The 23,216-nt window shown below is 35.9% G+C and overlaps 1 protein-coding gene across 3 annotated transcripts in view; it reads right to left on the minus strand.

The window, feature by feature from the left end:
* The window catches only part of FAM184B (family with sequence similarity 184 member B), a 37,273-nt gene that overhangs the window by 2,700 nt on the left and 11,357 nt on the right, over positions 1 to 23,216 (minus strand). For 2 of the 3 annotated variants that reach the window (XM_030270811.4, XM_030270809.4), the window contains exons 2-10: positions 20,397 to 21,155; positions 13,095 to 13,205; positions 8,531 to 8,743; positions 7,124 to 7,277; positions 5,885 to 5,997; positions 5,296 to 5,480; positions 2,074 to 2,220; positions 738 to 855; positions 453 to 557 (exon numbers count right to left, since the gene is read on the minus strand). In XM_030270811.4, the coding sequence (XP_030126671.4) occupies positions 453 to 557; positions 738 to 855; positions 2,074 to 2,220; positions 5,296 to 5,480; positions 5,885 to 5,997; positions 7,124 to 7,277; positions 8,531 to 8,743; positions 13,095 to 13,205; positions 20,397 to 21,155 (1,905 nt within the window). The remainder of the gene's footprint in view (positions 1 to 452; positions 558 to 737; positions 856 to 2,073; positions 2,221 to 5,295; positions 5,481 to 5,884; positions 5,998 to 7,123; positions 7,278 to 8,530; positions 8,744 to 13,094; positions 13,206 to 20,396; positions 21,156 to 23,216) is intronic. The other variant, XM_012573661.5, reaches the window with a different exon arrangement.

Here is a 23,216-nt window from a genome sequence, read left to right on the forward strand (position 1 = left end):
TTGACCCTGAGATTTTAGACACATCAAGGAGCTTTCCACCAACTTGACCTCCCTTCTTTCTGTGGTTATTTGTAGAAATACCATGCAGAGGGGCTGGAATGACAAAAGGCAGATACCAGGCAACTAAAACAGATTCATCATTTTCCTCAATGCATGCAATATCCTGATTAGCAACTCCAAAATCTGCAAGCAATGGCCATGCTTATCCCAATAGAAGACTGATGTTAGAGTTGTAGTGTTTTATATTGATTTAAACACCTGTTATCTATGTTGCATATATACTTCTAATGAATTTCTCTTATGCTCAACAACTGACTGTAGGTTGGCACTGGTAAGAATTCTACTGAATAACATAATCATAAAAAATGGATAGTATTTTTATTGTCCTGATAAAATTCAAATAGTAACAAAACTATCACAATTTGTGATTTTAATTGCATTACTCATCTTACCTTCATGGAGGGAGTCAGGCATGCTGTATTAGGGTTGAAAGAAAACGACCGATTCCTGTAAGATTCAGTGTTGGCTGAAAGTGAATGCTGACATTTTCTTCCTTCCTGAAGGGAAACAAAGTTGTGCGTATGGAAACAGGTATTTATTGGAAGCTGGTATGGAAAGATACATTTGTCAAAGTATTCCTGAACAGAGACAACCAGCATGAAGCAATATGTGAAACACTGAATAGAGCCTTGCAATAGATTCCAAAATACATATGTCTATACAAAAAGCAGTCTTACCACCATCTGCTTGATAATCTCTTCTCTCTCACTTAATTTGTCTTGCAGACAGTTTATAAGGTGTGTATCCTCAGCCCTGGACTCCCACTTTCTTGACTTTTTTTCTAATTCTTTAAGTCTGTACCAAAGAAAATGTAGACCAGAAAAAAACTTCCTCAGATTACGTTCAAGAGAAACCTTGGATATACTCTGCCCTATGTTCCAAGCCTAAAATACAGGGACATAGCCAGGCCTTTCCAATAAAACAGGATTTTTATAAAATGGGCACCTGTACATTGTTTATGTAGAAGTATAGAATCTTCTGGAGTTCCAAAATAAATTTCCAGGGTTAATCCACAACACCTGTCCAGTGTAAAATCCAGCCCCTTGTGTGAAATAATTACAAGCTTGCACATCATATTGCTAGTCTAATTTCCTAAAGAAAGAAATCAGTGTCAGAATATCTGTACATATGTATATTCATATATTTGTTCTCTTTTCTGACCCAGTAACTTTGGAATCCTCAGAATTACTGAATTCCTGTAACTTTCATGAAAACAGGCTTGGATGTACATGCTGCTTTAGTAACCCTGCTAAGTCAAAACCTGTAGTCTGAGTTCAGCTTTTTAAATTCCTTAAATTTCCCTTTTTTAATGTGTGAGTAAACATTTTTGAGAGGACCACCCCTGACTCTTATTATCTTAGAGTTATCTCTGATTTAAAATAAAAAGATAAATCTTCACATCTGAAAGGTTTAAAGGTTAGAGGCCTGCTTACATGCCAAGTCTGTCTTCTGGACTTCTGCTGCTTCTGAACAATTGGGATAAGAGAAAAGGAGGAGGAATATATATAAGGGATTATTTCTGAGGGGTCTCTGCTGTTCAATCTGAAGCACCACTGAACTTCTTAAATCCATGGGGGGCTGCAAACTGCTTTTATTTACATGGGCATAATTTTCCTTTGAAATTTTTATGGGAGTGAGAATGAGGTTAACAAGCTTTTACTCAACGATGCTGCTCTGCTGAACAAAATTAAGTACAAGATCATGGATCAAGGCCTCTGGTGTCATCTGTAAAACAGATGATTTCACACTTTATAGAATTTCTAGATCCTACATGCAAGTTTTAATTTAACATTGTAAAACTTCATGTATAGTGCTTTAGATTAAACAATATCCAGAATTTATTACAATGTGTCTGGGTCTTTTTGGTTTGCAAAGACAATACCTATAAACCTCTATTTTGATCCTTATAATATTTCACTTATGATTGATAAAAAAGCTGTACATACTAAGAATAATAAATAAAACCAGAACTCATTGCCAGTGTGAGCCAGAGTTTATTGTTAAATTACTTACGCAGTTTCTAAGGAGAAAATCTTTGCTTGGAGATGTGCCTGAGTGCTGCTGAAATCAGATACTATGTTTTCAATTTCCTTCCGGTGATCTTGTTTCAGTATATCCAGTTCTTTTTTATGCTTGATATTGAGGTCTTCTACCAGTAGCCTTTCATTGGTATTAAAATATGTCTGAATTCTCAGGTTTCAATATTAGTTTGTTATCATTGATCAAAGCATGCAGTTTTGAGGAGTTTTATTGACTGCAAAAGTAGTTAACTGGGCAAAGATCTGACTTCTGCCTACAGATTGGACTGACATTTTGGTTGCAATCTGAGAAGAAATATTTTAACACTGAAGAAGAGAAAAATTATTTTGAAAAGCACTTGACCTTCGCCCTTCAGGAAATTCAAGATCTATTCCATATAATGGTGCTATTAATATTCTGTCTAGGGTTAGTTTGTACATCAATCTTAATGATAAAACATGACAACGAAGTACCATAGGAATTTATTTGTATTAAATAAAATTATGTTGAAATATCTGGCATTTAACATGAGGCTTTCATGATATATTTCATTACATACTGCCTATCATCATCCTAAAACTAAAAAAAAAGTGAAGAAATGCTTTAACAATGCTTTTAACTACAAAATTAATATATTTCGCACAATATATTTTGGAAGATACTGCTACATGTTTAACACCATAAACTGAAAACTAAAAAATGCCTAATATTTTCTTAAGTCTAACCATAATACTGCATTCTAATCCCACTCTCAAAAGCAATAGGCATCTATTGAAGAATCATAGTTTGATTTTCGTTTGGTATTGTTTGGAGAAATTTTTTTATTAACTCAGTTGAGAGTCCGTGTTTTATGGTTTACTAATTAAAATAGACGTGCTTAACTCAGCATATTAACAATTGTAATTTTCACAAAAGATATTAGGCTTATCTTTCATTTCCCCCATCTTCTTTTTAATGTATTCTCAAGCCTGTTTCACTTGTTTCTGTTTCAAAAGGTCCATGAAAGGTTTTTCCCCTTGAAATTAGAGTACAGTCATGGAAGTGACTCATTTGGCACTTAGTATAAAATAAGCAGCGGAAGAATAAGAGTAAAAAAGGGAGAAGGATTCCTTGAAATGAATATTCAGGAGTAGAATATTCTCCTTCGGAAGAGCTATTTGGGGACTTGTTCTCTCTTCCCGTAAAAACACCTTTGTCTGCTCTTATCCTCATCCTTGTAAAAGCTTTCTGTACTGGAGGTGGAATTCACACAATTCAAGAGAATGGAAAGAGGAATTATTACTTTAAGCAGATTATGGATTTCACTTACTTGGCAAAAGTAGGACTAGTAATTTTTAGTAATTTGTTATAAAAATTTGTCACATGCAAGTAACAAGCCACTATCAGCTTTCAAATCAGAAAAGAAACTGGCATAAGACAGGGGCCCTGTTGTTAAAAGTAAAAATAGCAATTACTTATATGCACCAATTTAACTATTCCCCTACACAAATTATTAGTCTGGCAAAAACAAAACAAGAGCTGCAAATTAGTTTTTCAAGTCATCCATGGGTTAATTTCAGAGCAGCCTGTATCAGAGGCCAGGGTCCACTCCAGTGCTTTGGTTCTATCTCCAGTTTTTTGAAGGATTTCTCCTTATATAATTTCCATTAATGCTTCCTTCCCAAATGCTTACTGCAGTAGAGCTACACTATTCATTCCCTGCAAGAAAATCCTCCAGCCCAGCAGTCTTAGCATTTGAGGCCTTTTAGACCTCAGCGCTGACATGTGAATAATTCTTCTCTTCATGAACAGAGGCTCTAAATTCCTTCAAGGTAGCTTCAGGGCATTAGTGAAACTCTCTGGTTTGCAATTCTCTCTGTTGATCTTGCTTCAAAAGCTTGAAATGAAATTCACTTTGAAGTAACTCTCCAAAGAGTGCAATGGCAAAAAAAAAAAAAAAAAGTTTCTCATTCTTTAAATATCTACTGACTGGTAGACAGGAATGGAATTACTCTGGCCACTCTGACAGTCTGCAGAGAGACATTCTATCCATTGAGTGCTTTTCTCTGGACTATATGGGCCATAATTAATTTCTCTGGACTCTGGGCCATAATTTTAAAGATTTCTTTTAGGGCGCACTCTTCAGAAATCCTTTTCTATATACAGCTTGCACTGTTAGGGGCATACATTCTACACCACTGCAAAAATGAATTGAAAGGTACCCAGACACCAGATCCCTCAGTCTCTCTGCAAAGAGAATATGTTAAGTACGTTCATCCAGAGATTTCAAAGGATTCCACAGCCATACAAATACAGTGGGCAGTGAATCCCATATTGTCTACTTTGTAAGCCATGCCAGGGGAGGTTTAGGTTGGATATTAGGAAGAATTTCTTCAAAGGAAGGGTGATTAGACATTGGAATGGGCTGCCCAGATGTGTTTAAGGAAAGACTGGATGTGGCAGCCAGTACCATGGTCTAGTTGACATAGTGGTGTTTGGTCACAGGTTGGACTCCATGATCTCACAGGTCTTTTCCAACCTAATTGATCCTGAGATTCTACACCTTTTCTGAACAGAAATGGGAAGACTCATTTGCACAACATGTGCTGAGCCTCTGGCTACACTAAGACATGGTTTACCTTCTACAAGATGGCCAAGACTCAAATCACCTTGCCCTTCCTGTGCCCTGACAGCCCCTCACAGTGCCAGGCTCACCATCAGCCCAGAGGCACTGTCAGTATCCACTGGCACCGCCCTTACTTCCCCTGTGCAAAGCTGGCTGCTACAGCCAAAGCAAACTCTCACAGGGTATATATAGCATTCCCAAGTGTCCCCTTTGGAATTAACAGTGCATTGGTTTCAGCTACAGAGAGTATGTATAAAAATCTGATATTTATTCACAGAGATTTCTATATTTTTTTAATAGCTCTTTGATGAGTTTGGGATTTATGTCTTCCAGTGCCTTTGAAAGGCTAAATTATGCACACCTTCTTAGGTCATTCCTGTGGGGATACACTAGACATATTCTTCTGTGACATATAATGAACAATTAGTTCAAATGCATGTATTATGGCTGGAGGAGAATGTGAAATGATCTACTGCTTTTGCAAAATCCCTAGTTTCTAAAATTAGTACTTTAGAAAGGAAAGATTCTGACATGCATCACACTTAGAACTCCACTCTGGCATTATTATTGAATCTCTAATTAGCACTGTCAAGTGTGAATTCAAGGCAAACCTTCTATGCTGTTTATCTCTATCCTGAAGCTGTGAAGCTTCTTGCTTCTGTGACTCCAACTCAGCACCGAGCAGCTCCATTGCATCCTTCAAAAGTAAATTCTCTTTCTTGAGTTCGGAAATTTCACTCTGACATTTTTCCAGTTCATCGTGAAGAGATCTGATCTGGCTTTGGCTACTTCCTTCCTAAGAAAAAGGCCAAATTTAGTTGTTCACAGACTCTTAATGTTAACATCTTCCTGGAATTGTGTGCACTGCATTTTTGTGATTTGATGTGGGGTTAATTATATGTGCCATGCTATGTATGTGCAAGACAAAATTTTCTGAATATATTCTATAGTCTCCACAGAATTTATTTTAGTGTAACATTCATTCATTTGCTTCTTTTGTAGATTCTGATCTTTAACTGGAAAGAAAAAGCCTGCCCACAGGGAAAAAAATTATAAATATTTAAAGTGAGACATAAAGGCAGAAAACCCATTCCATTTCTATAAGAGACTGTATACTTTTATTATCACTGGAGAAAAAAATTTGATACTATTGCTTTTGCTAAACACAACATGGCAATGAAGTACAAACTGGTCCCTTGCCTGTTGCTTCTTCAGTGTCCTCACACTCCTCAGCTCCATTTGTAGTTCTTCTATTTGTTTCTTTAGGCTTGTGCATGATGTCTGTTGCTCAGAGAGTTCCATCCTTAGAGATCCTAGTAATAATCAGACAGTCATTTAGGCAGTCAGAGGCCAGCTGGATGGGGAAGGCAGATACAGGGAATGTAGATGAAAACTTTAATTCATTAAATTTTGCTTTGCTCCTCAACTCCTTCCCCATTAAGCATAATGGCCTCCTATTACCAGAGGGGTCCCTCAGCTGAGCAGTAGTAGGACGATATGGAGCTACAAAAGCAAGGAGCCCACATCAGAGTCAAAAAGGCAATTGCAGACTACATCATCACCATTATTTCTTCTAATCTTGACCTTTACTGGAGCACCCCTCAGCTTCCCTGTTAATTCAACTGGTGCTCTACAGAGGGCCATAAGGCAGACTGAGGAAAGCTCTGGTTGTGTTAGAGAAGTACACTGCTTATGCAAGCTCATCTGTTATATAATACAACTTTTGTGTATATTAGGTACAAGTTTTTCAAGTACAAGAAGAAAAACATTTTTATCTCTGTTGTCTCCCTACAATTTTTCTTGAAGAAGACAATCTATCTATTGAAAGTATAAACTTTAGAGAGCAATAAATCTTTCTAGCAAATTTTAATTATTGGTGGAAAAAACTCCAAGAATAAAATTCAGTTTGTATAAAAATATTTTAAAATTATTCTTTAATTAAAAAAAACATTTTATAGATGAGCTTTAATAACCTGAGATTAAACCTGGAGATATTACACATAGTGCAGTATTCTGTTTCGTTCTAAACAGTTTTGGGCACTTTTGAAACTGACTAAACAGTACATAGGGAACAACTGATCTCCACTGCTGAACTCAATAGAACAGACTTGAAGCACATATAAAAATTCATCTCAACATAGAAAAAGAAAAGTCATATAAACTAATTATAATTTTCTAATCTAATATGCCTGATAATGCATACTTGAATGTTGTAGACCATACTACTCTCTCAGCCACATTTTGCTGCTGAAAATTGAGAGCTTGGTTAACAAAGAATATTAAGACTATATTGTTGAAATTGCAGGGTATGAAAAAAGAGATTAACAAAGACCTGAGTTCCCAGAAGATGGGAAAGAAAAGGAATGGGATGAAAGTCAGTGGTTTTCAGCATATATATAATCAAGCAGTAGGAACTGTGCATGACATGAGACACTATACCTAGCAACAGGGTTTGCTGCTTCTGTATCTGCTCAAGTTCATAATGTAATTCTTTCTTTGCTTTCTCTTCCAAGGTTTGTATTTCCAGCCTATGAGACTGATGTTGGATCTTGAAAGTCTCATTAAATTCCTTTTTCAAACGTTCTTCTGTCTCCTGTAAGCAAAAGTCCCCCAAAAACAAAGTAGTTGGAGCCTGCTTATCAGCCTGTCGTTTTACTTGTAATGCTAGGATGAATCTGGCCTTTCATTGTAGAACTTTAATTTTCATCACCACTTTGCAAGGCATTTTATCAATGCAAGCATAAAAATGAGCTGAAGGTAAAAATTAACACTTAATAGGTACAAGATAAATTATCAGTGTATCACCTCTTAGATTTGTTGAGCATGATGAAATAATAACACCAGTATCTTTGCACTATTTGACATTAGAAAGCAAGTTTTATTATTCAACATACAAAGGCCCCCAGATCTGACCTGCTTGTCATTACTTATCACAGTGTGTCACACAAAGGCATCTATCTTTCCTTGTATCACTCTTGGGTCACACATCCACTGTCATTAGAAGTACTGCTGGTACACTGTAAATGATGGAGCAGTTGTTCTGTAGTGGCTCTGAAAGCAAATTCCTGTCCTCAGTTTTATTCTTACCAACTCACTTGCCAAAAACAAGCCTTCGGATTGGTTTTGTCAAAACTGGAATTTTATTTGGAATATATAAACAAGATATTAAATTCTACCTAGGGTGGTTTTACTACCTAAGTTTCATAAAGCCCTTTAAGCCATAGGAACCAACAGGGACATCTAAACTCCATGTCACAACCACATGTATATTTTTCAAGTTAATTTTTTCTTGGACAGCAAGAGTCTTTAGAACTTCAGTATATTGCATTAACATTTTGTCACTGAAATCAATTCACTTGAACCTTTAAAAGCTTTGGCTATCCACTTACTGAATTGATTTCTTGAAGGTATATAAGGCAATACACATCACTATATGTGTCTATTATACTTTAGTATTTATGTATAAATTAATAATGGATGAAAAAATAATAAAACTGAGTCCTGTTATTAATACACTCTGGAATTCCCTTGTATTTCTGAAGCAAGTGCACAGATAAAGGAGCTTGTATTCATTGCAGCCTAACTGTAGGGTATATTATATATTCACACTGTGGTTCTAAGTTAAAATGCTAAAAATATTAAGAAACAAAGTAAAAATCCCACAAACCACCAATCAACCCACCCCTCCCAGCCTGATGATGAGGAGGTTTCAAAATCACAGAATAATTCATGATGTGCAACAATCAAACTAATCGGAGGTAACTGAGTTTTGATAATTGACTCTCACTTACATGGTTTACCCTATAAATATATGTATTTTTTAACATTATAATGTAGTAAACTGACCTTGAGTTCCTGGTTCTTGCTTTTCTCCAACATTTTTAAGACTTTTTGATGTGATGCCTCCAACTGCAGTTTAACATTTTGGTTTTCTTTAGTGGTGTTTTGAAGATCTTGCAAAAGCTTCTCTTTTTCTCTGTTGGACTGTAGATTATGTTTCTTCAGTGACTCCTTGAAATTATTTGCTTGTTGTTCTAATATTTGCTTCAGCTGAGCCACCTTCCAGAAAAGTAAGTCAGCAGGATAGGATTAATGGCTGCATTCACAATGGAAAGGAATTGTGTAAAGTTGAATATATTTTATGAACTTGTGTTGCTCTATGAAAAAATACCAAGATGCTTGTTTTGTGCAAGGAGCCCTTTTTTCAGTGAAGAATGCCAACCTTTTTGCATATACTATCTGTTACTCATCAAGTACTTTTTAAAAATTTCAAATCATCTCCATGTAATATGTGCAATCCATAGTTCAATTTGCACAATAATATGGCACAAACCAGAAGGCAGGCCTAAGGCTCTGCTGAAGCTATCCAGCAAAACTGATATATTTACTTTGAAACTGCACCTAGCTTCACCTGCCTCAGACTGAGTTTAAGTTCACTATTCATCCAGCTGTTTCTTGGCTTCTTCCATTGCGTCATCCAATGAAACCAATTTTCCTGATCAAGCTAGTGAAGAATAATTGCCAAATACTATTCGTAATGAAAAACATTAATTGTCTTTAATATATCTGTGTAATGGGATCTGTCTGTGGTCTGGATACACTCCAAGAATAGGCAGATGCCAGAGCCACTTGCCAACCACACTTTTGTTTCAAAAGATTATGAAGTTTTTTTTATTACTTTTTAAAGAAATATATAGTAAATCATAAGATTTAATCAAAGGGCCACTTTGGTTTCTGGTTACAGGGAAAAAACTACTTTGTCTTCATACCTATTGAACTCAAGCCAGTGTTTTCCTATATAAAGAAAGGAAACACTGAAGTTTTTAGGTCCAGCAGTTCCTTATAAAACTAACCTGTGATGTGAAAGAGTTAATGTTGTACAGCCCCTCCTATCAGCTGACACAATATGTATTAGCATCACTACACTCAAGTATGCATTTTTTTTAATGGGCTTCCTGAAAATAAAGGGACTGAAAAAAGTGTGTCAGAAAAGTAGTCTGTATATTTTATAACAGAAAAATCTGAAACAGGAAAAACTTTATTTGGAATTCTTCTTAAGCAAATTAGTCATCTAGGCAGGAATGATGAATATATATATATATATATATATATATATAATATGTAAACTTCCCCAACTCTTTGCAGACAATTATTGGCCCAAAGGACTTCTAACATTAAACAAAAGATCATACTAACTAGAATTAGGCTAAGCAGGTAAAAAAATGTAGTAAGAAATCAGATGGAAAAGTAGTTTTTAAACCATTATTTTTCAGTGGTTAAGGAGAAAAGCCCTACAGAGATGTATCAGGCATACAAACACATTCTCATGAATCCTGGTACTTCTAACAGAGGTTAAGAAACAAACATTTCCATCCTATTAGGTTTCCTCCTCCTGTCTTGCAATTAAAAAGGTTTTCAAATCCACCAGTGAAAATCCTTCTCTGGAATGTTCTGCAGTGCCCAAGTATTTTTTTGCACTCCCCGACCTCTAAATAGCTAGAACTTCAATTTGCTGAAGTTGGTAAAGCAGCATTCAAGCCAATGAAACTCTGCCAACTCACATCAGTCCAGAATCTATTTGGATGTTTTCGTTATTAACAAAGTAGCAACACTCTGGGAATTTTTGTTTTATAATGTCCTCCTGCTGCAGAACAAAAGTTCTTAAAAAAACTGTACTTTAATTCCATTAAAAATTCACTTTTATCTACCAGAATTGCATAAAGTGATCTCAGAGATGCAAACATTACCTAACATGACATAAACAGTAATATGGCATAAGAAGCAAAAACAAAATAAATTGTATTTTACTGGTTTTTTAGGCTTATTTCAGAGTTACTTTAGTTAAGTTCACAGTAAACAATATTCCTAAACTTGTGGTAATTCCTGACCAGAGGAATTTCTGATCATGTTCTTTGGCTGCTATTTGTTGGAATCTTCAAGATCCATAAAAACTCTGGGCATTGCTGTGCTAGCATTGTACAAAGATGTATCATGACAAGCTGATCTTTGCACTTCCATTTTATGTATCTTCTAATTCCAGAAAAGAACAGAATCCTAGAATATTCTGAGCTGGAAGGGATCCACAGGGGTCATAGAAGTCCAACTCCTGGCCCTGCACAGCCGCATCCCCAGCAGTCACAACATGTGCCTGAGAGCATTGCCCAAACACTCCTTGAATTCTGTCAGGCTTGGTGCTGTGACCACTTCACTGGAATTGAAGCGGTCAACCACCCTCTAGGGCAAAAGCCTATCTCTAATATCCAACCTAAACTCCCCTGACAGCTTTAGGCCATTCCCCTGGGTCTTGTCACTGGTCACCAGAGAGAAGAAATCAGTGTCTGCCCATTCTCTTTCCCTCACAAAGATGTTCTGGACTGCAATGAGGCTTCTCCTCAGTCTCCTCTTCTCCAGGCTGAACAGAACAAGTGACCTCAGCTGCTCTTCATACAGCTTCCCCTCAAGACCCTTCACCATCCCTGTAGCCATCCTTTGGACACTTTCTAATAGCTTCATATTTTTCTTATATTGCGACACCAAGATCATTTAACACATGCTGAAGAAGAGATCCTGTAGTTAAAAACCAAAGAACTGGAGGGCCCTAATGAATTAGCATTCAACCCACACAGGATCTCACATCTTTCCTTCCAAATGACCAAATAGATGCAAGTCTGATTTCCTTAACCATAAAAATCTTATTAATACAGAAATACTGCCACTTTGAAGTGCAGCCCCAGAGAGATGAAATTATCATTATTCTGTCTACTCTGCATAGGGTTCCAGCTATGTCAGCCCAACCAAAAATGGGTCTTAGGCAGCCAAGGAAGCTATTTTTAGATCTGAAATTGTATCCAGGTCAGGAGTGGATTAGTAACAGCACACTGCCTAACCTTCCAGGCGGAAGCTCTGGGCTGAGCCATTGCAAAGGTTCCCAGATGGGAAACATACCCTCAGTGAAACATAACATTATATAGTAAATGGTGCTTTCTTGGCTGTGAATATTCATGTACCTGTAGCAGGAAGCTATTGCAAGTTGAAATGAATCCACTATCCTGGCAATATTGCCAAGAATTAGTTCAGAAAGTAACTTTTGGAGTAATCAAGAAAAATGAAAAATTTCTCTTCAAATGGAGCATTTGCTCCTTTTCCAGAGCAGTCAGATTCTAAAATACAATAAAATGTTTTTAGTATATCTGTTCATATTTACCATGGCTCTGTGGACATAACATATGGCATGCTATGTACTATTTAATATTATTTATGTTTATAGTGGCAATAATTTTCCAGCACTCTTTGCTAATTTACCATAATCTTGTGATGTGAGTGGATGAGCAGTTAGAAAACATAAGTTTCTTTCATATTTTACTGTCCTGAACATGTGATTTCAAGAAAGGTAATTTGATTGCCCACGACCTTATTTTTTGCATCTGCAAAACCTTTGGAATAAATCTCCATGTCATAAATCTCTCACTCTGAATAGGCCAACATAGGTTGGATTGACCTAAAATTCTTTCAAAGAAAAATCTATAGGAAACAGTGGCATGGAGAAATGTGTAATGAAACTTAAAATAACCAGAAATTTCAGAACATTAAACTACACTTATATTCTGTATTTGTAAGAACTGGGAAATAGACAGAATGTCAGAATGTCACTGTTTGATAACAGAATGCATAAATATATTCTAGAGGAGAAATTAAAAAGAAAAACCCATGCTGAACTCATAACTAGTACAGCTAGTGTAGCACAGATGGGAGAAAAAACAGGTGTGGCTTACCATAAATGAGCACAGCCCATGCCCTGATTGCTGGAACATCACACCAAGGGGAATGTGGGCATGTGGGAAAGTGGAGGCAGTACAGGGAGGACAGTGTTTTACTCAGCCTCCTCATGAGCCTATCTGTCCTTTCTCTGTCTTTAAACACTCAGCAAGAACTTATTATGGCCACTGAGAGGCTACAAATGTCAACTGAAGAAGATTTAGGTCTTCATCTTTTGCAGAGTTATTGCCATGCAAACACCCACTGAACTTGAGGGAAGTAAAACTGGTTAGAATCAGTGAAGATAACGTTCTGATTATTTTTTAAATCATAGAGATGTAACAGGAGTTGTAAGGAGGAGTCTAATCTCACTTTGTCCTGCAAAAAAACAAACAGAGTTGCTCTGCAACCCTGATACAGCCAAACTCCTCACTTTAGCACATCTCCAAAGAGTAATATATGAAATAAATAGGCTTGTCAAATTTTTCATAGATATTTAGAAGCAGTTATTTCTGTTATTTCTATCTGGAGTCCTTGCATATTTTATTGAATGATATACACAACAAATAGTATTAAAATCTAATCCAGAATCTCTCAGATGGGGTGAAAAATGAAAAGACTTTTTATTACTGCATTACATTTATGCCCAGTTTACCTCAAGTGAAGAGTTTTGAAGTTTCCCAGTTAGAATTTCTTTCTCTTTCTCTAGTTGTTTCAGTTCACACTCGGATTTTCTTTTAAATTCATCTAGCTGTGTCTGGAGCTCCTAAAATTAAAAAAAAAAAAAAAAAAAAAGAAAAGAAAAGAAAAGAAAATACAAGAGTATGCAATAGATGGGACAAAACATGCAGCATGAAAAAGAACACTCTTCTTCTACATTAACCTAGATAATACAGCAATGTACACAATAATACATGCTAGTGTCATTTAATGTTACTTGTGTTGCTTAATTTAAAACATATAAACAGTTTGGTTTGCTTCTTTCTAATATTACTGAGACAATACAGCTCACATTATCCTCATCTACTGAAAACTTCCTTAAGGTGCAAAACATGAAGAGTCAGACTATTTTGTCTTGAGTAGTGTTAATGTTCAAAAATAATTTAGTATGCAAGAGTCACCCACAAGATCTGAAAAATTGTAAATATACATTGGCCATATAAATAACAAGATGAGTAATGGGCAATTAGTGGAAAGAGGATCAAAGGAAGCAATATCTGATAGCATCAATAAAGAAAATAATGGTGAGGAAGTAAAAATGAAATAAAATTATGATTTTAAAAAATCAGGATTATAAAATTGCCATGTTGCTGGAAATAGTTCAAAAATCAATGAGAGTATCAGTTGCAAGACAGTGACCAAGAGCTTGTCACAATTGTTTGTAGCAAGTGTTAGCCATTATTCGTAGAAAGACTGAATGTGCTACTTCTAGGAACTTCCTGAAGTGATACACAGACAAATTCATTAGTGTGCTTGCTCTTCCTATTTGTACAAATTTGCTAACTTAAAAAAACATTCTACAGTGTCTTCAGGCACTACAAAAGAAGGAAACAGAAAAAAATAACAACTTAACACCTCCCTCATCCTGTACAGCTCCTTCTCACACACCCCTGTGTAAAACTTAGGTAGCAATTAAAGGATGGAATTAAACAGATACATGAATATTGCAACGGAGGAACTAGCTTTAGTTTTGTCTGTACAAAAAGAAGTAGATTTGTCTTTTTGATTAAAATGTGAAGATCAGGTGCAACATTCCCTCTTCAACCCTGTCAACTGACTTTCTTCTCTGTATCTTATTTTTTTTATCTGGAAAAACAGATATAAAACTTCCTTAACAGCTGTTACAGGCCTTAGTTGAATAAGAGGATATAAACAGCATCAATAATTTTTCAAAATGTAATTTTTTTTTACTAATTCAATATTTTTCAGATTAAATTAATATAACTCTCTAAGAAGATATTATTATAAGCAGTTAAATTTTATTGCCTATAAAAATAAATGTCTACTATATGCCTTTTTTCTAAAGTATGAAGTGTTTGATACTTAAATTTAATCTGACTCACATGAAGAGCCTCAGCCTGGCATAATTTTAAGAATCCATGTACAAGCTCATAATAAGTAGAATACACTATATAAAAGGCAAATTAATTTCCATGAGGCTTCACTAGTGTAACGATGTACCTTGAAGCATTTCATTTCAGATACTGATCAAAAGTGAGCCATTCCACAAGCAGACAAAATCATTTATTCACCTGGGTTCAATTTTGAGAAATAAGATTGTATAAATGCATAAACTCCAGAAGTTTCATGGACATTAATTCTTTTGGCAAGCACTAAACACAATTCCTAGTCTCCGAGACTGGGCAGGTACTATGAAGATCAACACTTAGGGCAAGCAAGAAGCTGCTTGTTTTTTATGACTTCACAGCTTGTCAGCAGGTGTTTAATTATTCTCAAGTAAACACAGAACTCAGAAAGTTATATCAGTATTGACTGCAGAAAATGGGTTCATTCTTAAGGTCAAAAAACCACTTGACCAGTAGCCTTATTGCCCCATTCTACAAACTGCGGAAATTAACCCTCTTTTGTCTAGAAGATCTTTGATGAACACTGAAGTCCATTAGGAGACAGAAACTAACTCACCCCCTTTAGCTTATGCTCAAATTTGGCAAATCACAGACATGCACTGATTTGTGAGTTCCACTAATTATTAAAGCACATGCTTAAAACTAAATACATGTTTCAAAGTTATCCTCCCTTTGAACAGAATTGAGCTCATGTTTAGGTTCCTACTGCACAAAAACATTAGAGACTGCAGATTTCCTAAAGCCAAAGGATTCAGTCACAGACAGCAGCTCTGATGAAAGTTAAATTCTTTGAAGACTCTGTTAAGCCAATTGCTGCTAATACATATCAACGACAAAAATAACATCTTACCCACTTAAAACACACTGAAAAAATGGTATTGCTCAGGTAAGCTGTTTGGATCTACATGAAGATGAGCCATCTTTCTGACTAAAGTTAAATAAGGATATATATATATATATATAGATAGACAGATAGATAGATAGATAAATAGATAGATAGATAGATATGTATGTATGTATGCACTGTAAATAGTTGCAATTTCATTGGTAACACATGCACTCTGAATTCATTTACCATCACTCTGCTAGATCCTCTTCCTAATCAATACAAAATTCTGATTAAATAAATTTATCTGAGTATTTCACAGCAGAAATCCATTAAAATTTAACTCAGAAATTGGAATAGCACCCACAATACATTCTTCTTCAGGAAGGATCTTCTATAAAACACTCCAACAGCCACATGCAAAGAATGCAAGGGCAGTTATTGGTAAGAAGGCTATTTATCCCATCAAGAATACATTCACCTTTCTGTCTTTGGAGATTTTCACAGAAATGAATCAGTTTGACTTTTTTTTTTTTCCTTTTTTGATTTTTTTCTGTAGGAAGAAAATCATGACATTTTATGTTAATTCAAAGTGCCTACAGTGAGCATAATTCAAATGATGTTGCTGTGACCAATAAGATTTAAACCAGATGAATTAAAGCATCTATAAATAGAAGAACATTTCTACCTTCTGTTTTGTTTGATTTTTCTTTTCTGATTCCATGAAGTCTTAGCCTGGCCTGATTTCCTTTTTAGTCTTCATTACATGATCTACTATTGCTTTTAACAGCTATTCCTTCAGACAAATCTTATCCTTATAGGACTGATGCTTGATTTCACAAAGAAACTTCTCTTTTATTCATACTCTCTTTGTAAACAGCTATAGTTTCCATAGTCTATAAAGCACACTAGATATATTGTACCAAAAAAATCCCCAGGGTAGAACTCTGGGGTCACTGTAGTCTATTTTGCAGTGAAAATGCTATTTGGATGGTAATACACCATTGAAAAATATTGGCTTTATTTTAGTTAAAAATGTAGAACTGTACTGATTCAGCCTTTTCTGCAGTTTAGGAATGATTTGGGGTTTTTTGCTGCTCTGGTTTGAGCTTGGGTGTGTAACTCACTTCCAGCCATGCAGGCTCCCTCAAGGACATCCTTAGTCCCATAAAAAAGTACAGTAGACAATTTGCTGACTGTGATGCCAAGTCTAATTTTCCTAAATTCTAGCTTAACAATAGTTAAAGAGAACAAAAAGTATGGAAAAGACTCAGGGCTGAACAATTGCTTAAGGGGAGATGCTGTACAGAGGGTACTCTCAGGATGCACACATTCCTGATTTTACTGAGTTTATTCCTGCTATCATTTCTGCACAGCTTTTCAAAATGACCATTTTCTGTATTTAAAAATAAATAAATCAGTATTCCAGATATCAGCAGAGAAAGTCTGCCTTAGACATTGTTCTCTTTAAGGATTTGGTTACAGAAGCAGTTGAACACTATGCCTTGGTCTAGCCCAAGGACTCCTTTGCTGTCTTTACAGAAACTCATGCACTTCAGGTCATGAACAGAAGTGAATGAGCTGAATGAGCTCAGGGATCTGGGAATCTTACAGTATTGACTCCTGTACAATAAAGACATCAATCATAAAAAAAAAAAAAAAACTATGTTGATTTCAGTACTTTTGGCACAGCATGTCTTTGAATATTTGAGAGCAAATCACCTGTTAAAGCTCTTGCACATCTTCAGAGTTGCTCTTAGACTCTCTTTGGTACAAATCATTTGCTGGAGTTGTGTTATTTGATGTTTCAGTTAATCTACTTTTTTAACAGCTTTGCTTTGGGAATTCAATATAGCTTCCATATCTTTTGTGGTACTGAAATTTACATTTCAAGTAGCATAAATAACTTGCAGAATTTCCAATATCAATGACTACTAACATGGGAAATACTTTAGATTGACATTAATGAGAATCTTACCTGCTTTATGCAGGATTTCCTTTTCTTGATGTGAATTTCTCTCTTTGACTACACTTAGATCTTCTTCCTCTTTTATCACTATACATTTTGATCCCAGAATTTCTTGCTGTGTTCACTTAAGCTACACTTCCATATCCTAAAATATGCATGACATTACTTTCACATTTATTACATATGTAATTTTCTTGTAATAAGAAATAAATGGTCATTTTCCCTCTTGCTGTCCCATGATATATATCACCTACAGAGCTGGTTTAAATGCTTTTTTTTTGCTCTTCCATACCCTTAAAATGTCTCTGCTGCCAGAATATTTGTGATGTGGAGCCCTTCCCTCACTCATAGTTGGCATCATTGTAAAGTGAATACCCATCAATAGTTACCATCTAAAAGATGTCTGAGATTATCCTAAACTTGAAATAGGTTATACTTTTAAGAATTTCATGAGAACTTATGCTAAAATTTAATGAATATTAATTAGGTTTTTTCAGTTCCTGAAATACAACAATTTGTAATGTAATCCATTATACAGATGCCTAAACTCAGAAAAAATTGCATCCTACAGACTTTGCTGGGAGTTGTCTTTCCATAACTAATGGAAAAAATTTGAACCATACTGAATGTTCTATTTCTGGAGGTTCTAGTTGCCATTTCAGATGCCTAGCTTAATACTGCATTACTCACTCAGATAAAATTGCCATTTTTTCCTATATGAATATCAAGTAAAACATCAGGGTTAAAATTAACATTTATTAATAGTATTTAACACTCTCTCTAGCTCAAAACTTCAAGGTAAGCTTGTTACTTTTACCTCTGGCATATATGCCAGTGTTCTTCCAAAACTAAACTGAACAGATCAGACTTAATGATTTGTCAAACTTTGTATTGTCCCTTCTACAGCAGTATTAATAAAAGTGTACAACTATAATGCCTTTCATCTAAAGGTCTCAAACCTCTTGGCATACACTAAGGAGAAAAGTGGAAAATTCATCCTGTTGAATCAACAGTCCTTTCACCTTTCAAGCCTTTTAATGCTTTTCCTGCTAGTATGTAATAATGCTCAAAGGTGTTTCTGATTAAAAAGATGTTTCTACTTGCCATCATCCATAGAAGTCTGAAAAAAATGTATTTAATGGTGGCATAAGAAGTAGTAAATTTAGAAAGGAGAAATTTTAATTTTTTTTTTGTTCAAACTGTAAAGAAATAGAAAACAACATCATGTCTAACTCTTTCCCTCCTTCCAGATTTATCTTAGTCTGAAGGTATCTCTTCAAAGATTCAAAGCAATGTGCTCGAGTGGTATGCAAATCAGCCTCTTTCCACAGACTTAGAGGATTTGAAATTTATGAGTTGAGCATATGTCCTTCAGAAAATATTTCAGTTTTATCCAGTTGATACTGAATTTAGAAAATAAGTTGCTAATGACACTATCCTCTTACTTCCACTTCCAAAAATAATGTAATTCCTCTTTCACTTCCACAAATAATGTAATATTTTACATCATTTGTTCCTAAATTATTGCATTTCTTATACAATAAATCAGAAGAGTAAACCTTGTGCATAAATTTTCCTGTGTTTATTCTTAATTGTCCCTGAACATCACCTAATGTACCCACAAAAAAATCAAAGTCTTCCTTTCTTTCTTTCCCTCTAATGCTTCCAATTTCTACAGAGCCAGGATACTTTTTAGTATTGAAATAGATATTACAGACTGGCTCAATAAAAAACAAAGGGCTTATCTGCATCTCTGTCATTCATTGTATCCTCTGCACTTTTCTGTAAAAGAGGTTGTTCTGCTACAGATCTACACACTGAGACAATGAAATCTGAATAATGTTGGGGAAGGTGTATTCAATTCATCCTCTGATCTTGTAAAACAAAGAGGTAGGAACTGTACTAAAGGCTAAACTCCCTCTAAGAACATCCTCAAAGAAGTAGCTCAGAACTCTGCATCATCAGCAAAACGATAGTGGCAAGCAAGATGTGAGGGCAGATGGTGAAAACAGTTAAGAGCTGCCTTGGAAGAACACAGCTGACTGGGCTGACCTTGCTCCCTGCAGAATTCTGGGGCTCTCTTCCTCTAAAGGAAGAAAATCTTTCCCATTAGGAAACCATTTTTTTATTCTGCAATACTCCAAATCGAGACCTTCAAAGTCTAGGCCTTACTTTTTGTCTAATATACAAATTGCTGTCATAGGGCTGGGGGCATGTCTGGTAGGTGAGTTTATGTGATGTAAAGAACCAAAAGTATCAGAAGGAAGTCGAACTGTTGAGCAGAGAGCATGGCTGGGTGCTTGAATTTCAGCACTCTGCATAAGCATCTCTCCTGCACTCTGACCTCACGTACCAAAAGCAGCTGTTTGGCAGATTTCCCATGACATGCCAACCTCTGAAACTGCATCTGACACACGATGCAGCCAGGAAGGGTCTGCTGAGCTGTGCTGCAGATGTATAGATACGCAGAGATACACAGCAGTGAGGGTGGGCAGGCAAAGTGCAAGGTGAGAACCAATGGCCAAAATTGCTTGGCTCAGCACATAAAACTTCACAAGTGTAAAGGCACTTCATTAAATGGCACTTGGTACAAGCCACTGCTGCAAAAGTCATACAAAAAATTTGATTCCTGAACTGCCAGCTCAGGTCTCATATCGAACCCTCTTTATATCCATGCGCTGAGCTATTGGCAACCACAAGGAGAAAGGAGAATGTACTCTGTAAACACTCATTGGTAGCAGCAGTGCCCGATTGCTGTTCTTGTCACATTTCTGGGCAGAAAAAGTAAAACTCTCTTCAGCCAACAGATAAGTTTTACTTCACTCCTCCCTCAAGGAATACAAATTATAGTGTTCAAAGAGTTCTCCTAATGAGTTACTAATCATCTTAACTCTTTCTTTAAAGCTGCCAACATTATATCACTCCTGTGTCAATTCTAAGCCTCTAAAACTGCTTTACTACTTAAAAAGCATTCGTATCACCATGATCTTTAAAAGACCCTCCTCTCCCAAATTTTAAAGAATTGATAATTTTCATTTTCTCAGGAGAGATTGGGATTACAGTCTCATACTCTACCTGTATTCGCTCCTTCAGCTTCTGGGAATGCTTCCTCCTCTCATTTATCTTCTGGCTTTTCTCCTCTAGGTCTGCTTCCAGCTTCTTTACCTGCTGAAGCAAAAAACCTTCCTTAGCCTCTGAGCTCATCTTTTGCTCTGTTTCTCCTTGTTGGCAGTTTGTTTCTAGCACAGATTGCTGCACGGCTTTTTTCAAAGTCTCTTTTTCGGTCTCACAAGGGGTTTGCAGTTTTCTTGTTTTCTGAGTATATTCTTCAGAGGTTTTCTGGTTTTCGCTCTTCAGGTTTTCCATCTCATTCATTACAGAGTGCCTTTCCACACTACATTTTTCATCTAGATTTACTTTTTTATCTAGATTTTCTCCTCTAAATGCTTTGCATTCATTTAGCAGTCCATCAAACTCCTGATTTAAATGTGGAAGTTTGTTTTCAAAGCCTGCAGTGTTATCTACTGTGTCTGCAGAAAGGCCTGTCTGTGCTTTTTTCTCTTCTGTTCTTGACTCCTTCTCTTCTGCTTGCTTTCTACACAGTATTAACTCTGCTAAGGCTTCTTCCTTCAATCTCTTGTGTTGTGCTACTGCAAGTTCAAGGGCCTGAATATGCTTTCTCAGTAACTGTTCTTCTTCAACTTTGCTTTTACACTGGAGAATAGTTTCTCTTGTCTCAGCAAGAATATTCTGAATTTCTTCTTCATGAGCTTCTCTCAAAGCCTGTATACTGTCCTCATGTTCATCATTCTTAGTGTTCAGGGCATATATCACCTATCAAACAAGAAAAATAGAAAAACTATGTATCTTGTGAACAATAGCCATTAATCCAGTGACTGTATTTATCAAGGTGTTAAACACTAAAAGAGAATTACTGCCATATATTAATATTTTTTGGTGGTGCTGTCTCTCTGTTGTTTGGGTTTTTTTTTCTTCCCACTAGGAACAGAAGGGACAATTATAAACTGGAAAACCTTATTAAAAAAGGAAAAAAGTACTGTGACAAACAGTATTTTTTTCTTTTTTTGTGAGAAATTTCTTTTTTTCTTTTTCTAGGTAAGTTGTAACTTCATGTCACTAGTTTGAGCTCTAACACAAGCAAGGAAGTTGGGTCCCTTCTCCAGCTGACTCCTCATCTGAAGTCCAGTTCATCTGACCTTCAGTGCAGCAGGCCTACTAAAGGCCACATTGCCTTCAGCATGGCAAAGTCCTGGGGACCAGTCGTGACAAATCTGAACAGTGAAACCTGAGGTCCTGACATGCAGTTCATGTGGACCAAAATTATTTCTTGATGTAAATGAAAGTATGAAAAGCAGATTAAATTCTGCACTCCTGACTCCAGTCAAAACATCATGGAAGACGCACTCCTGGAATCACACTCCTGCAAGTCAGTTTGGTCAGCATTTCAGGGTAGGTATTACCCAACTGCAAGCATCTTTTGACTTGATTCTGAGAAGTGTTCAGGCATTGTGTTTCAGGGTTTTTTCCCCATCATTTCAGTAACAGCTATAACTCTCAAAACAGCTTTTAGCAGATTTAGGCAAATCTCTGATGACAATAAGTAATTTTTCCAAAAAACTGATTTAAACCCTTAAATGCTTTATTTTCTTTTATAAAATGCAGAATAATAATTCTAATGACTATAAGACCATATTACCCTAAGCAGGCTTCATCTGTTACCATAACATACACCAAATATCTCTCACAGAAGCTGTTGTACAAGCACCCTACTGCTGCTTCAAAAAAGAAAACACTATTAGAAACCCACAGTAGGCTGAAATGAAGAGTAAATGCCCAAGTTAAATTTACAGCTACATATAATTGCACAACAGAATAATTGCCTTAAAAAGACACATGCTTGTCTTTTCAGACCTTCATTAGGACATATAGGGGCTAATCCAGTTTCTGCTGGACATAGTTATCTAACTCAAGGAAAGCAACATTATGTATGAAGGTTTTTGACTTGCTTGGTTGGTTAGGGTTTTTTAGGGATAAACTACTGCTCTAAAAAACTAGGTTTGGAATTTGTACCCAAGTTTTGACAGGTATTTTCAGTCTGCTCTGCACCCACAGAAGTTAATCAAAAGATTATTAGACAATGTTTGAGAAAATCATAGCTTTGAGTAAGTAGATAAATAAATACAGAAACAATGACACAATTCTATAATTATGCTAGAGTTGTGGCCCTATAATCTTCAAGCTTTATCAGGACAAGTCTCAATTGACAGTTCAGTAAGTGTCTGACCAGAATAAGTGTCACAAGCCTGCAATGTGTTATACAACTCCAGATTCTGAAGATGCCTTCAGAATTACTGAATTTGCTTATTTGTGTCCAACCACTTTTTTGCTATCTGTATATAACACATTGAATTTCAGTCAACTATAAATGAAAGTATATACACAAATACACCTTGTGTATAGTCAGTTTCCTACCTGGCAGTAACAAATTAGGTACAGAAGCCTTAAAAAGTCACAAATGCAAAACACAGCCCAAATATATTTCTCGATAAACATTTGACAAAATAGAATAACAGCATTATATTTCAGAAGAATATAAAACAAGAAGTTATTGTCTACATTTAGAAAGGTATATTTCGGGGCCTTAGATTGCAAGCCATTAATTCCTCTCCATTATTTTTAACCATTTTCCTTTGAAATTGAGAGTTACAGTATACTGAGCAGATTTCTTCCTCACTAACTAAAATCATTCTATGATCAGTTCTTATCTATTTAGAAGACAGACTAAACTCCAAGGAGATTATTCTTGCCCAGATTTTCCACACTGAATGACTAGTAATTAGGTTGGGTAACTCTTCAGTTAACTAGTCAGATGCT

The sequence above is a fragment of the Taeniopygia guttata genome, chromosome 4 (genome assembly GCF_048771995.1).
Source record: "Taeniopygia guttata chromosome 4, bTaeGut7.mat, whole genome shotgun sequence".
NCBI classification, from domain to species: Eukaryota; Metazoa; Chordata; class Aves; order Passeriformes; family Estrildidae; genus Taeniopygia; species Taeniopygia guttata.